Source organism: Wasmannia auropunctata, unplaced genomic scaffold, assembly GCF_000956235.1.
Source record: "Wasmannia auropunctata unplaced genomic scaffold, wasmannia.A_1.0 LD335737.1, whole genome shotgun sequence".
NCBI classification, from domain to species: domain Eukaryota; kingdom Metazoa; phylum Arthropoda; class Insecta; order Hymenoptera; family Formicidae; genus Wasmannia; species Wasmannia auropunctata.
This window is the reverse complement of record NW_012027153.1, coordinates 504,254-521,817: the sequence shown is the minus strand read 5'-3', so window position 1 is coordinate 521,817 and position 17,564 is coordinate 504,254. Positions and strand designations below refer to the sequence as shown.

General features: G+C 31.7%; 1 protein-coding gene across 2 annotated transcripts; it reads left to right on the top strand.

The window, feature by feature from the left end:
* Positions 1 to 2,624: 2,624 nt before the first annotated feature.
* LOC105456182 (vascular endothelial growth factor receptor 1) lies at positions 2,625 to 16,436 on the top strand. Of its 2 annotated transcripts, none has more exons than XM_011700032.1 (21): positions 2,625 to 2,902; positions 7,083 to 7,216; positions 7,413 to 7,602; positions 7,724 to 7,848; positions 8,317 to 8,461; positions 8,626 to 8,765; positions 9,256 to 9,430; positions 9,721 to 9,844; positions 10,011 to 10,186; positions 10,379 to 10,545; positions 10,650 to 10,794; positions 11,175 to 11,330; positions 11,754 to 12,076; positions 12,158 to 12,326; positions 12,498 to 12,598; positions 12,730 to 12,880; positions 12,955 to 13,179; positions 13,340 to 13,508; positions 14,059 to 14,305; positions 14,585 to 15,022; positions 15,438 to 16,436. In XM_011700032.1, exons 1-21 carry the CDS (start codon positions 2,836 to 2,838, stop codon positions 16,122 to 16,124), a joined length of 4,254 nt encoding a protein of 1,417 aa, XP_011698334.1. In that variant the 5' UTR covers positions 2,625 to 2,835; the 3' UTR covers positions 16,125 to 16,436. The 2 variants fall into 2 exon arrangements, with proteins under 2 accessions (XP_011698334.1, XP_011698333.1); XM_011700031.1 differs by having other exon boundaries at positions 14,026 to 14,305.
* Positions 16,437 to 17,564: the final 1,128 nt, after the last annotated feature.

The window sequence follows — 17,564 nt, the reverse complement described above, 5'->3', positions numbered from 1 at the left end:
AGAGAGAGAGAGAGCTGACTGTTATGCTGATTTTATTAAATAAAGGATTACTTTATCACACTTTAATTAGAGATTATAATACTACTTATTATGTACAAGATATCGAGATATACTACAATTTTCTTCCTTGCATATATCTGATATATCAGTATCTTATGTTATAGTGATTTTGTATCTAGATTTCGTACTGCTCTGCAACATAGCGTCATCAAAGAAGGCTAAATAAGAAAGAGAAATCGTATATATAATTAATTTTAAAAAGAATTGTTATTCGTAAAAAAAGAATTAGCATAATTATTGAGTTATTTGACTACAGCAGAAACTCTCACATCTCATAAACAAGAAAATAAAGAGATAACGATAACGATATCATGTCGACTGTAGGTTGCTGATATCGGAAATCTGATGATAACAGAGACCAACTTTCTATCTTCAACCTTTTTAGGGTTACTATATATATATATATATATATATATATATATATATATATAAACTGTACATAAATTACATTTTACATTTTAAGTCGGATATTTTTTAAAATTAAGCATTTACTATATGTCTAAATGTGGAATAGTTAAAAAAAACTTTAAATAATTGAAAAGGTTATTTACTCCAGAATGTTAGTTACGTTTTTTCATGTTTTTGATTCCGAGATATCAATTCTTTTATTTTTTCAAAAATCTTAATTTTTTTAAAATAAGCATTCAACAAATTTTTGCAAAAAAAGAGAGATATATGCTTTATATAATATATTGCAACAATCCTATTTATGACAGCATTAAATTGCACAAAGAAATAATATATGTATAAAACGCTGAATGACTATAATATTTATAAATATAAACACATTAACGGAAACTGCGGTTTGAATAACTCGCGCTTTTATTATCATGTCCAAAGAAATTATTATAAACTATGGTATGAGATATGAGAAATAGCACCTTAAATACTTGTAATAAGGAAGTTATCATATAAATACTGCTATGTCAGACATAAACATTTATATTTAAAAATAGATAAGAAAAAAGCATCAAATTCGAATGAGATTAGATCTTGGTGTCCAACATGCATTTTATCTACTTTGCTACTATAATTAATATTTGCATTAAATTTTAAATAAGTACAAGATAAAATTGTTTTCAATTGCTAAACGTAATAATATTTTTATTTCATATATCATTTACTGATACTGTATATAATGCCATTATTATGTAAATTCTGTAACTAACATTGCAATTACCTACAATCTTTGATAATGATGTGTTATAATATTTTCAATCTTATATTAATAGCTTACCAAATAATGCAGACGATTAAACATTAACAATATTTCTTTAGTGTTAAATAAAACAATATATAAAAATATATAATTATTGCTTCTTATTATATAATTAAAAGAAAGTTACAGGATGCGAAAAAATTGCTCTTAAGAAACAAAGACGCGTTAATTATGCCAATTCTTTCTGCTAACTAGTTTAATAACCGCCAGTTTTCACAATTAGCTCATGCTAATTTAAAGTTCTCGATAACATGGGGTCACGTTGAAAGAGGGACAGCAAAGTACAAAATTTTAATACAAAGAATTACCACGTAAATATTTGTTAGCAAGCAAAATTGACAACCGTCTAAATACAAGAAAGCGACATTACTTGTAAAATTATTAAAAATTCCTGTTTATCAACAGATATCTCACGCCCAAAATAACAAACTATATAAACTCAGTCTAGCATCGTGCAGTATATGATTGTAAACATTTACGTCTTTATTTATAGCACTTCCTGTGATTCCTTTCTGAAATAATCTTGATAAATTGAAATGTATGTGTGCGTGCGGGCATGTGTATATGTGAATGAATACATTCACAGTCAAGAATTATTATTATTATATTATCCAATATTTTTGCATTAATTAATCTTTAAAGTTTTTAAAACTTCAAATCCGTTTTGATTTTACAATACAATGAAAGTTATAACGCAAAAAGTATCAATTGATAATTTGCATTGAATTGCATTTCAATTTTTAATTAATACCTAATACATATTTCATATTCATTGATTGTTTTCATTATTGTGATAAGTGTAAAGCCCATGACATATAGAAAAATGTGAAGCAGTAAAACGTAAGCAGTAAGCAAATCGGCCAATCACAGTAGAAAACGCAAAGTAATAATTTTACGTTCTGTACTGTGATTGGCCAATTCGCTTACTGCTGACGTTTTATTGCTTTACGTTTTTGTACGTACTATAGACTTTACACGTGATTAACATGTATTAATAATAATGTGAGACGTAGAGCACGAAATTTTATTTGATTTTATCCAAACGTGACTTATCACTCTTAAAAGAGTTTCGAAGACGATTCATACTATAACGTAATCGTATCTAATTTCTCCGATACGATACGAGCGAGTTCTTTTCAGAATCGGAGCAATATAGTTCACATATCAGATCTACAGTGTAATTTACGATAAAAAACGGAAAGGATTGCCGGCCGGCGCGGCTAGGAATAGTTGGAATCAGTCCGATGTAGGTGCCTCTTGATAGCAGAAGGCGAATGAGATGTCGAGAGCGATGACGTCGTCGTCGGTAAACTGCATGTCCGGGGAACCGCCAGCCGGGTGGGGCCTGTTGAATCGCGCCAGCGGCGAGTTTCAGTATGAAAGTCTCCGGAGTAAGAGAGTGACTGGGCCCGCGTGGAGAGACTCCCGGAACCTGTTTCTCCGGGACGCATACGCGTCCGATCTGTTCGTCGTGCTGTTCACCAGTGTGCAAGATTCGATTGCCGCATCGATGCGCGAAAATGTGAGAAACCGGTAATGTAAGGTGCACGTGAGAAATGAAAATGTTGTCGCAACGCGCACGACTCCGCGTTCAGGCGCTCATCGTCTTAGCGCTCTGCCAAGGTAATTAATGCGACACACACCTGTTGCCCATCGTCCGTGTGCAAGGAGATCCTTCACTGAAGCGTTACACACCGCAGTCACGTGGTTGCCATTGAGTCACATTTGTCGGCGTCGCGATCGGATTTTATTCGATTTATACGACGTAGAAGCATATTCAGCAAATACCAATCGGTTGATCGGTTTAAAACAGCGTCTCACTTATTAAATTAACCCAAAGAACCTCGATTAACGTTAATGTCTCGGTACACGCGTGTGCTACTTATTATTGAATAAAATAAATTTTATCTCCTTATTAAAAAAAAACTGATAACTTCTGCAAGAGTACCCATAAAAATTTTACTAATTATTTCTAATTATAATTTTGTAAAATGGAAATTTTAATATACATGGTCTGTCCCAAAAGTAACGAGACTATTTTTGGCGGCCTCATCAGAATTGTCGGAAGGTGAATCTATTGGACGGGGCCTTTGGTACGGAATGTCAGGTATACAGTCTGACCCTTTTCAGTTGCTTCCCAATCTTTCTAGCAGTCGATACTGTCAGCAAAGTGCATTGTAATTTATTTTTGTGTCTTATCACGGACGAATGAAATGCAGGATAGTCTTGAGCAGCGTTACGCGAACAAATTCTGAAGACAAAACATCGTCCTCATAAGCTGTTCTTAACATTTCCAACGTTTCGAAACCAGATTTTCCCAGTTTCAGAATTTGATGGCTGCAATCGAACCGTGCTGAATTTTCACCCGCGACAAGACACAAAAGTTACAACGCACTTTGCTAACGGTATCGACTTCTAGAAAGGTTCGGAAGCAACTGAGAAGAGTCAGATTGTATACCTGACATCCAAAAAGCCCCGTCCAATAAATCCATCCTCTGACAATTCTGACTGGGCCACCAAAAATAGTCTCATTACTTTTGGAACAGATCATGTATAACAAATAGAACTTAAATGTAAAATCCCGTAGTTAATATTTTTTCTTCACAATGGAATCAGATTTACTCGAGAGTTTTCAATGTTCTTTATCATTGTATTTTGTTTATAATAGTCAAGATTTCACAATTTAGTGAAAAAATTTTGCAGTGATTTCTCAGTGAATGCCGCTTGAACGCGACTAAAACATTCACTGGAAACGCTTTTATAGATAATCATGTAAAGTGGTGGAGTTAATGGAACGACTGATACAGGTACTATGATATTGGGAAACACACGTAGAATGAATGCCATGTGACTCATGCCTTGACCCAGAGAGCACACGGTGAATTTCTCTCACCTGTATATAAACCGATGAAGCATTCTCTGTAAGAAGACTATTAAGCACATATGTTCATAAAAAGACGATAAACTTTCAACAGAATCAGAGCTTATGATATAGAAACGTATCAATAAATATTAAATCATAATCTTACATTAGTTTAATTATTTAAAATTTTTTAAAAATATTAGACAACGCACTTTGTAACTTTCCAATATACATCGCCGTGCCATAAATTCTGTGCTCAAGAAAATAAAAAAATAAATTTATTTCTTAATTAAAATAAAAAACGATATAAAATATACACTCTTATATATATATTTTTTTAATTGACTAATTACAATATAAAAGTAATCATAACTATTAATAATATCCACTTTTGCTTTCACCAATTTCTTCAAACGATCTAGCTTTAAAAAATCTTTTTGTCTCAATTTTAAAAAAAAGAACTTGTTATAAGCCTCACCGAGAAATCGAGACTTTGAAAGATAATTTAGTGAAGATATCATCGATAGTCATTAAGGTTGTGTATGCTGCAACAGATGAATAGCCTAACCAAATTAAAGAAATTTATAAAGACAAAATATAGATATTTTTTATAGTTATGATTCTTTTTCTGATCGTTTTTTTCTGCCTTCGATTTTCTCTAATAAAAGAAGTAAATTTCCTTAGTAGATATAGTGGATATAGTACTCATCAGTAATCATTTCCAAAAATAACATTCTTTCTTCATTAAAACAAATAAAATACAATAAGATAATAAAAAATAAATATTAGTTATAATAAAAATAAAAAAAAAACAATTTGATTCCAAACACATCTATTTATTTTATTTCATTGCGCTTACTATATCAAAAAGAAAACTGATTTTTTCGACTAAAACATGTCAAACTTTTATTAAAAATAACATGTTTTTTGCTCGAATATTATATTTTGTTTTCAATCTTTCAAAGTATACATCTTGTATTTTATTAAATATACTAAAAATATAAAATAAATTATATATTAAATTATATATTAAATGTAAAATTGTATTTTTTATTAGCTTATTTGAGTCAATTTACGTAATAATTAATTGTTGTCAAATTGTATTAGTAAATTGGAATAACACAATTAATGCTGATCAAATAAGATATGTAATATTTCACAAGATGTATTTACTTTCACGTATTTCTCATAGTCGGTTATCTCTCAGCGGTACATCACTGATGAAATTTTATTGAACTCGGTTTCGTGCGGCGTCCTAACAAATAACAATGATTTTATTAGGACGTCTAGTAATATGATCAATTAATACAACCAAGGTCTACTCGTAATGTAGCACCTAAGGATGTTCCGTAAAGACTACAATGGGCAAGAGCAGAGTCATCTGAGATGTGTACATCGCTAAAAAAAAATATCGATGATATTAACGGCATTTGGAACGAATAACACTTGGTTGCATTAGTCATTTTGTTCGTACATGTTCTGTTCCATGACAACATATGCAGAGTAGTCCAACCATAAACGCACATTATTAAGAATAACATTATTATGTCATAATCGCTTTTTTTGTTCCCTCATTAACCGTTAATCCGGTTAATCATTGATAAAATTTATATCTTTTAAATTTATTTCTGTAGCATTTTTAATTGCTTTCGATGGAATAATTCTTTCCATATAGTAGTTTTATTATTTAATCTTAGATTTTTATAAAATACTGCAAAAGTTATTCGCAAAGATTATTACTACCGTATTTTTGTATAACACAAAGATATAAAAAAAATCACAGTTTTGCTATAATTAAAGAATGCATTAAATATACAATAATCGAGTATTTTCTAATGATTTATATCTCCATTTTTCTTATTCTTTGATTTGAATGAATAGCCACTTCATTCCCACTAATTCTCAAAATACATTCTTCTCGTTTGTGATTTTTTAATTATAAAAAACTGATTTTGATAAGAATGGAATTAAACTAATTGTTTTTAATTCATTGAATGTATTATATATATATATATATATATATATATATATAATAAATAACATAAATAAAATATTATATGTATAAGATACACTTAATAAAAAACATTTTTTTAAATATTGTCTAAATATCTCGAGAGAATATTCAATTTTAAAAAGTTTTATAATTCAAATTTTTTCAAATTTGATTAATAAATCTCTTTGTTTTTATATTGTTCCGTCATGTCTCGCAATATCATCTTTAAAGACTTTGAGTTCTGATAATACGAAGACATTTTTAATAATGTGATAGCTTTTGCACATTATGATAGATGCTATTTACAAGATTCGTATCATATTTACGTACATGACTGTGCAAAGATTAGTATATAAACTTCTCGTCATAAATTCACAAATATGCAACTCTACCATATGTGAATCAGTTTAAAATCATCTGTATATATTTGCAAATCCCAGTTGCTCGCGTTTCTACATGTTTCCTACGGCTTCTGCAACAAACACACTGGCTGATAATACAAGCACATTATCAAGGAAGGAAAAAAATGACTTCCTTCCTAGCCACGGTCGCATTTGCGCAGAACCAGGACGGCACGTGCGTCCTTTTTATACCGAAGAGAGAAACGAGGAGAGCCAGATAAAGCCAATCATCCGCAGGACATTGCGGCTAACATGACGACATTTTCTCTCGAAACTGTTAACCAAATTCCTGCCTTTTGCGCGGTATTAACTACTATCGTATTTCGACAGAAATGCATTTCGCATTATTGCACGCGATAAATCGCAAAAATAACTACGTTACTGATAGTCAATAGATCTTGGAATATGTAATATTGGAATAAATAATATTTTTCTGTTAAAATTGTAAGAAAAATTATGAATTACCTGACAAATTTTAGCAATATATTGAGGAGCACTGATCGTAATTAAATTATATAAATTAATAATTTTGTTTTTTTCTTTTAGTAACGACAAGTAAAAGACCAATTATCTCGCCAAACCAAGGGCAAATCGTAATAAACGAAGGAGAACCTTTAGAGATTACGTGCACTGGCGTCACACCAATTAAGTTTGTTTATCCCGATACCTCTGGAGAATCGGTATGCACTATAAATTTCATTAAGGCCAAATTTCATTCGACATGCCTATCTATTGGCTATCTATTGCTTGATTAGTTATACATATGAATATATCTTACATTACATTTCACAAACATTTCACACACACATTTGCAAACTATTCTTACATCGCAAATTTTATCAGAACTTGTTAATTTCAAATCTCTTATTCTGGTAGGTTAATACTTCAATCCCGAAAACGAAGGAGGAAAACGATGAAACAAATGGCATTTACAAATATTTTTTCCAAAGACCAAATACCACTTTCGGTGATACAGGTTACTACGGATGCGCCGATAGTAATGCTGAAATTATTCCAAATTCCTATGACCATGCCGAGGTGAACTGGTTGTACGTTTATGTGAAATGTAAGATCGAATCGCGTGTTTTTCAGTAACGTGCGGATTAACGAGGAAATATTTATGCTTGCGTCTTGCTCGCCATATTCGCATCTTCACATTGCATTCAACATTCTTCGCACTGTTACAGCCAATACGAATTTATTTGTGGAAGAAGATACTTATACCCATCTGAGTGCAGTTGCTGGCGGCAACATTGTGATTCCATGCAGACCGACATCGCCAGATTTAATACCAATTTTATCCGACAATAGCGTGAGATATATTAGTTAACAACCTATCAGAAGATAATTTGTAATTTAAGAATAAACTAAATAAAATTATTCGATTTCAAACAGCTAACATTTAAATTCATTTCAAAAGCTTAAGAATTTTCAATGCTAAGAGATATAAGCCCCTGTTTAGATTGGTAAAACTTGCGGTTACGATACGACATATTAAGTGACTACGAGAGGGAAAAGGAATTCTATAGAATTAGCTTATCTTTACTTCTAGATTTGGTTAGATTTTCAATAGAAGAGTTTTAAATCCTTTAAAATATAATGTTAAAATTAAAGTTTAACAATTGTAACGTAGCAATTAAGAACATTTTAACACATTTGCTCTTCGAATTTTTTATTTCTAATATTATACATTAATATTATAAATATCACGAAAAATAACTAATTTATTAAATTATTATTCATTGCAAAACACTTCTCAAATCTCTCAATTTTAATGCAGGAAGACGAATTGAAGGAGGCGTCATTTGATCCGAGAAGTGGTTTCACAATTAGAAACTTGCTGGTGAAGGATAGCAATTATTACAAGTGCTTGATAGAGAAGGACGGCGAGGAGCACACGGTCAACTACATATTAGCCGTGCATCGTAAGTGCGGTCTCGGCTCGAGATATTAATTCAGTCACATATGTACATATATATATGACATTCGAAAATACTGGGTCACACAATCTTGATCGTTCGAAATTCATGGTAAAACGATATCAACGCACTGATCGTTCCATTTAATAATAATCAAATTGTTTGTGCAGTAAAACAAACCTTACCAGAACCAAAAATTCAAGACGAGAGTTTGCTACACGTTACACGCGGACAAGATCTTTACGTGAATTGTTCCGTTGAAGTTGATTTATCCATGAGATACGTATTCGATTGGAACACGCCGCAACAGGTAAATGCACTATCTTTGTGTAGTAAAAAATAAAATTAGAATAAATAAACCTTCATTAAGAGCGGGTCCTAATCTTCAATTGGTAACGTGGAAAAAAAACCGCGGCGCATTTAGTAACGACAAGAGTCTCTTCATCCCATAGATCAGCCTACTTTTTTATACCTATTTTAACCAATTTCTCACAGATATAATGTTAAATATTTTTGCCTCTAAAGTACCTAGAAAAATGGAATAAAAAAGGTAAGAAGAAAAGATTTTTTTAACACTGAATTTGATATCTCTAATTATTTATTCGTCAAACAAGAATCAAGAGAGACAAAACTCTGAGGATCTAAGAGACCCCCCACTTTTCTGTCTGAAAGGTGGAAATTCACAGCTTAATGACGTACAAGCGATAAAAGTTTCCTGAACAGATCTCGATTATCTATCTAGACTATATTATCTATCACTTGCACGCTTATATACGTAACCTTGTTTCTTTCATTTATAGAATAGCAATAGAATAAGCACACAGCAATTCAGAAAACAGCTCGACGAGAATTCTGTCCTAGTTACGTGTCAGTTGACGATACTTAACGTAACGGACGAGGACGCGGGGGAATACGAGTGCGTCATAAGATCGATTCACGACATCAAGAGCATAAGAAAGAATATCACGATACACGGTTAGTTTCATTAAGTTATCATTAACTTAAATGCATACAATGAAAGAATTTGCACTTACATTTGTGACGAAACTACATGTCCCAATGGAATAGCTGTACACAGTAAATCTCAACTGGCTGATCATACATGAGCATTGTAAAACAAATATACGTATTAAAAGAAAGTCACACAACGCCGAATTACAATGTAAAATTAACGCAAATGGTAGATTTTTGCGTTAATTATACATTTTATGATGTGTAGATATTTTGCGCTACTGTAAAACGAATCGAGATATTTTTAATTTCAGATCCTCAGATGAAATATATTAATCTTATACCTCAACACACTGATAAATATTATCAAGCACACAGCGGTAGTTATATTCAATGGGTCGTTTACATTGATGGATATCCGAAACCGCATTTACAGTGGTAAAGTATTATAATATATTAAAAGTCAATTCTTTTAAAAATCAAAGAGTTAATTATGTTAACACATATTATTTGCATATAACCGATAATAAATCACATTTAATCGTTTGTGTTTTTTTTGTATTCGCTCGTAATATATGTATGTTAAATATATGCTTTATTATAGGTTTAAGCCGAATAACGAAGAAATTATAGAAAACCCAAAGTATTTCGTGAATACAAGCGCAACAGCTACCATTTTGAAAATAATGTCATTAAACGTATTAGACACAGGAAATTACACGCTTGAAGCAAAAAATGACTATATAATCGAAAAAGTGAACTTTACATTGGATGTCATAGGTATCGGAATTAAATTTTCTTTTAGTATTAATTAAAAATTAATTAACATAATATTGTCGAAATTATTTTTTAGTATCAAATAAAAAGATTTCAGTAAATGCACTACCGCAATCTTTCACTGCAAACATAATAGAGCACATAACTAAATATATTATTTATCTGTAACTCTTGTCGTATTACTATTGATTTCAGCTAAACCGGTTTCTATATTGACGCGTATTGACTCTTACTATCCGCCTAACGAAAGTTCGGAATTTCATTGCGAGGTAATATCAAATCCGTCTCCGAATATAACATGGAGTTTTCTGAAGTGTCCTAATTATCCATCGCTTGAGAATTCCACAAATGTATACCCGACGGTAAACACAACTCTATGTTAATCTGATTTTCTCAGACACGTCTCAATTCGTACCTGTTTTTATGTAATTTTACGTAACGAGAAAACTCTATGGAATTTTAACAGGACGCAACACAAAACGCAGCTTACAGCGCTAGCTACAGATTCGAATCGACATTGAAAATGCCTATCGAGCTATCGGGAAAAATAACATGTAAGGCCTGTAACGTCTTTGGCTGTGACACAGTGACTGAAAATATTCTTGTATCTGGTAAGAATACTTTAGGTCTAGCTGTTATAACTTGTAATCACTCGGCATCTTTCTATACATTCCGAATGTGTATCAACTGGAAAGTTAAATCTTGAAAATAAAAATCTCTGTTTATTCTGATTATAAAATTGATTCGCATTATTCTGCAAAGTATGTACATTTGGTTCATTCCTTAAGCGTCATTGCAAATATGCAAAATGTTAAATAATTTTTATTTATCATTTTTATTTTGCTTATAAAATTGCGCAACTATTATCTTACACAAACACGTAATAGATTAATAAAAAAGTAGTGACGTGAAATTTTTGATCAAATAAATATTTTTAAATTAATATGTCAAAAATCAATAATAATCTTCCCTATCTTTAAATTTCAATTAGATGGATTAGGCGCGTTTGGTATTATTGGACCAAAAGAGCCTGTGGCAAAAGGTGATGATGTGGAATTGGTTTGTGCCGCATCTGTTTATAATTATACAAATGAATTAACGTGGATCATATCGGCAAATGAAATTGAAAAGCCAATTAATGAAACAGGTAATTAATTATTTTAAGAAAATTGAAATCAATTTTAAAAAATAATTAATTTTATATATCGGAGATAACATAAATTATAAAATTCTTTAAAAAAAAATAAATTCTGAAAATTAAAGCTTTTACGAAAAAGATAAATAAAATTTATATGTTAACCATAATAATTTAATATTTGTAATACAATTTTTCTAATTATTACTTCTCTTTTATTAAATCATATTATTTATTTATATTAAATAATATTTCAATATTTAATTATATTTTTATATTATTGCGTCCAAAAACTATTTAATATAAAATTTCTTTTCATATCCTGATTTTTTACGTTACTAATGCAACATAATACAGTACATGAAATATTAAATATGCTAGTAAACACAAATGATTTAATGTAAATATTGATTACATTTTTTTGCTATTTTTTAGAAAGATTACAGATTTTGCAACATAAAACTCCGTTTACTTATCGATCAACATTGAAGCTCAATGATGTCCAGGAAACAGATGCCCAAGTTTACACCTGTACTGGACAAATCATAAATGCATTAAATCACGAGGTCTCAGATGCGCTTTCTGACTATACATACCGCGAATTAGTTATTCATGATCCAGTGCCACCGTATTTCGTTAAAACCAATATGAATAAAACTGAAATAAGAAATGTCGATGTGATCGCTGACGGCCACAAGACGGTGATCTTACAATGTTTTGCAGAAGGAATGCCAAAACCAGCAGTTACCTGGTATAAGGTATGTTTTACATGTGCGTTTATTTTCGTTTAATAAAATTGAGCGTGATATATACTATAATCTATGTTTAATAATTTTTAGGACAATATATTGTTGAAGGAAAATGATCAATTTTACTTTAAATATAACTATCAAGAACTTAATATAAGATATTTGAAGCAACATGACAGTGGAAAATATTCCTGTCGGGCTGTTAGTCGACTGGGCACCAAGGAGACTTACCAGCAAATAACGGTGAAAAATACAAAATGTGAGCCTTATAAACAATTAATATTGTATTTTAAATAATTTGCAGTGCTTATTATAAAAGCGTAAGGTTTTTAAGACGCAGCCAGTTAGAATGCACTCAGAAATATTCTCTCAACGTTTAGTTACGTATAAAATAATATTAAGCAGATTAAAAATTTTAAAATTTTTTCAGGGCAAAAACTTGACATAATATTAGCTGCATCAATAGCAATACTAGGTTTTGTACTAGTGATTTTAGCGATCTTTTTCACAATTAAAGTTCGTCGTGAAAAGGTAAATTATATATTCTATAATCGGTATAATTTATATAGAAACATATATGAAATATAATTCAATATAACGTTGTAAAAAAATGTTTTATAAAAAAAAAATGCGGTCTAATTAAATTAAAATTCATTACGTAGAAAATGAGGAAGGAATTGATGGAAGCTGGTCTTATGCACTTTGAAGAAGGTGCTTTAGAATGTTTAAATCCAGATTTGACGGTTGACGATCAAGCGGAACTACTTCCTTACGATAAGAAGTGGGAATTTCCACGCGAACGATTAAAGCTCGGTAAGTGCGATTTGCATAATGTAGCAATCAAGGAATCCGAATTAATAAATCATTTCGATTAATTGTTTTTTTAGGGAAACAATTAGGCAGTGGTGAATTCGGGGTAGTAATGAAGGCGGAAGCGCAAGGAATATGCGAAAACGAAACTGTCACTACGGTTGCTGTGAAGATGGTTCGTCGAACAACTAATCCAACTTACGTTCGTGCACTTGCGAGCGAATTGAAAATTATGGTGCACCTTGGCAAGCATCTAAACGTCGTCAATCTTCTTGGTGCTTGCACTAAAAATATATCAAAACGTATGTTAAAAAAAGAACAAAAGATTACAAAGTGATTAAATACTCTATTAAGATATCGCACTCTTTTAAAAAAGTATACGTGAATTGCGAGCAACAATGGAACGGATAAAATCAACTAGTTATCGAGGTGTTGATAATTAAAATTATTATATTACAATAGGCGAATTGCTGGTCATTGTCGAATATTGCCGCTTTGGGAATTTGCATAATTACCTTTTACGGCATAGAAACGATTTTATCAACCAAATCGAACCCAAGACTGGGAAACTCGATCTTACTATCGGTATGGATATACTGACGAGAACTGTCAGCATCAGTAGCAATAACAGGTTTGTCTATCACACAGTCATATATCACACAATCTGTTATTACCATAATTGTCACACTTATCTTATTTTCTTAATAAACGTAACTAAACATTGAGAGAATATTTCTGAGTGCATTCTAACTGGCTGCGTATTAAAAACCTCACGCTTTTATAATAAGCACTGCAAATTATTTAAAAAGATGAATATTTTTTGTTCGTGTAATAAAAATATCTTAGAGAGAATATTAATCAAACTAAATTGAAGAATAATTTTATATTTTTCAGTTTTAATTAAATGTGCTTTTAACAAAATCAATTTCTATACTAACATCAAAGAATCTCGCACTAATAAGTTAATCTACATAAGAAATTTCACAGAAGCTTTAATTCTTGATTAATCATACATATTTGTGTTTATAAGGGTTTATAAAGTGTATGCTGCTAAATAAAAATACATTAAGTAAAACACGCACAAACTGGTGCATGCAAAGGGTTGCGGTTTAACAAGGTTCTTGTTTTCTCTTCTGCCCACGCGACAGGATAAAATATGCGGCATTGTCCTTTTCTCGCAGTCTTAGCGCGAATTCAGACGCCGACATGGTGGTGCACTATTGTCCGGGAACGAATCCGGATTCCCCAGAGATTAACTTCTCGCCAGACGTCTCTCTCTGTGTCAACAGTAATTCGTCTCAACCAGGATGGAGATCAAATTACTGCGGTGACTACAAAGACCAAAATCTCAAACCGATCTGCACTCAAGATCTGTTGTCTTGGGCGTTTCAAGTGGCACGTGGAATGGAATATCTCAGTCAGAGAAAGGTAAGTCTTAACAGAGTTGTGAAATTCCAAAAGAAATCAAAACAAGCTTAAATATTATGTTTTAATTTTAATATTATTAATGAATAAATGGGAGTATAAATGCAATAAATTAGAATTGCGTAATTTCAAGCAACGTAAAGAATTAAATCTTTAAAATTGATATACAAAATAAAAAATTCAACTGTCTAGAATATTCAAATATATCTGATATCTTATGATATGTTACGTCAAACACATCTTTTAAAGATGCTTTCATGAATTAAATTAATATTTCTTTAGGTGTTGCATGGTGACTTGGCGGCAAGAAATATTTTGCTTGCCGACGATAATATAGTAAAGATTTGTGACTTTGGTCTAGCAAAGACCATGTACAAAGATGGCAATTACAAGAAAAAAGGTGATGGCCCGGTGCCAATTAAATGGATGGCTATCGAATCGATCAGAGACCGAGTCTTCTCGACGCAATCCGACGTATGGAGCTTTGGCATAGTTCTCTGGGAATTTTTCACCTTGGCTGAGACGCCTTACCCGGGGATGGAGGCAGAGAAACAGTATCAAAAATTGATAGAGGGCTATAGAATGGAGCAACCAGATTACGCCATTCGCGAGGTGTATGACATTATGTTGCAATGCTGGAAGGCCAAACCGACGCTACGTCCAAGCTTTACGGATCTTGTGGAGGGCATTGGAAATTTAATGGAAGAAAGTGTGAAAATGGTGAGTTATTTTTTCATCTTCGTTTTATAATGATAATGACACGAGTGGAAAGAAATGGAGCACAATATATACGGAAAATAGTTCTTCAAAAAAGAAGTACAAATAATATCAAAAATAATTTTCATTAGAAATAAGTAATTAAGTATAAAATTATAGATCAGTGATTATAATTATTATATTAGTTAATATCAATGATTTCATTTTCTCTCGAAAATTTAATTTACAAAAATACATATATATATTCCGAGGCATTGTATACGAAATTTTTAGGAATAATATCTTTTATATATTAATATATTGTATTAATTTATCTAATAATGTTAATTAATTCATATATTAATATATATATATATATATATATAAATTTTAAAGAAAACACAGCGCATAACAAAAGCGTCTTTTATCTCTGTCTCAGCACTACATTAGTCTAAATACACCGTACATGGACATGAACACGATGAACCTGGAGGGCGGCAAAAACGACTATCTGACGATGATGTCCGCGCCGGATCATGCAGTTTTATCATCGCCGACCCACGATTACGTGAACGCGCCGTTCTCGAAAGGCGCGCTGGATCCGTCATACTTATGCATGAGTCCCGGCTGCCCGACGGACGAGTCCGGGATATTTAGCCCACGACCGCATCAGGAGCACTCACACTTTGAGTTCCCATCGCCCGCGTCGGACTCCGAGTCGGAAACGGTCGAGCTGTCACCCATGCTGAAGCGTGAGGACGATCCCTATCTGAAGCCGATCAACGTTCACGAGCGAAGAGCGGAATTCGCGCGGCAGAGGCAAGCGATGAAGAACAGCCAGACGGTCGAGAGACCGATTGATCGAGATTCCGGTTATTGCAACGCGCCGCGGAATCTTCACCTGATAGATCTGAACAACACGAGAACGAACGAGAACAATGCACAAACGGACACGACGGACTCGAGAAAGGGAGATTATGCGCCGTCCATCATTAGCACGCACAACAATTACGTAAATATGCCGAAACAGAAGAACGATCTGAGAAAGGGTATGCCGGACAGTTTCAGCAATCCGAGTTACGTGATGATCAGTAATCGCGAGATGGATCAGAGAGCTGGAGCTTAATGCGTTTGGAAATTTTAGCAATGTGCTCTTGTCAATATCGAATTTTAAAAGCAAGATTCAATGCGGTTTAGTAATTCACTTGTAATTTTGCACCGCAATATAACGACGTTTTGTACCATCATAACTGCAATTGTACCTACGTCATAACACGCGAGATAATATCGAATTTAATATTTTGCAAAATATCTTTCAGTGTGCCATGGCGATCAATAGCATATCGAAGATGCATCAGTACAAATAGAAATAAAGAGGATACTTTCTCATTGGATATATTGGCGAGAGAGCGAAACGCAATATATTCATGTGCAAATATTTTAATTTTATTTTTTCTTATACCGGCAATTTACAATTTATATGCTACAAGCTTTTAGCTTACAAAACACATTTACACGTGTTCTTTCTCATGTCTGAGAATGATTTTTTACTAATAAGTACGAAAAAGTGCCACTTCTCCTAACTTTAAGAATTAACATTCACATATTGTGACGCATTTTATTTGGGAAATGTAAGAATTCAAAGCGCTTTTTTATTAAGTTACAAATTCTTTGAGATTATTTTCAAGTAAATAATTGATCAGCTTGTTGCAACAGTGAGTTAACTCACATTTTATAATATTTTATAAAAACCGAGAAAATAAACTCTAAAATTCATCGCTTTACTTTAAAATTTATTTTCTCCATTGTTACAAACTGTTGGCAGCAAGTACTTCAATTTCTTTGACAAATTGTACATGCATTATTCATTTATTTGCTTATGCAATGTATTATAAAATAATTAGATTGTGCACATTTACTTGTTCTCTAAAAAATTTGAAATTTAAATACTTAATTAAATATATATATATATATATATATACATATAGAAAATAAGAAAAAATGCGTTATAAATTTTCTATTTGATTACTAATATGTTCTGTTCTTATCACAACTTATTCAATGTTTATACAATAATTAATTTTTTTATTTTTATCTCTTTACTCTATGGCAAAGACATAGTCATGACACAGAGCCTTCTTTCATTAATTGTTATATTAATTGTTATACAATTATATAGAAGCTGTGCAAACTCATAAAAGTGCTTAATTTTTATATATGAATGTGCTAACACGTGCGCGCGTGCGTGTGTGCGTTTCTGTGTATGTGTGTGTGTATGTGTGTGTGTATTTCTGCGTAATAATAAGAGATGTAAATAAAGATCTCGTTAATTTGTACTTAACATTCATTTGCACATCACTTTATTAGGACTGAATCATTTAATTAAGTAAAAAAGAAATTTTGTACAAGTGAAATATACATAAAGCATGTGAGATAAATGATAATTCTAGTGTTTTATTTTTATAAAAAAAATTAAATAATTCAAATAATTGTATCTAAAAGACAAAGTCATTTAAGCAAATCTCATACATTTATATGTATACAGGATAAAAAGAGCCTGATAAAA

Excerpts from the sequence above, each read along its gene's own strand:
- LOC105456182 (XM_011700031.1), top strand. The coding sequence starts at position 2,836 with ATGAAAATGTTGTCGCAACGCGCACGACTCCGCGTTCAGGCGCTCATC. Across the intron at positions 8,462-8,625 it reads CTACATATTAGCCGTGCATC|TAAAACAAACCTTACCAGAA; the intron begins GTAAGTGCGGTC and ends TTGTTTGTGCAG. Across the intron at positions 13,180-13,339 it reads CACTAAAAATATATCAAAAC|GCGAATTGCTGGTCATTGTC; the intron begins GTATGTTAAAAA and ends ATATTACAATAG.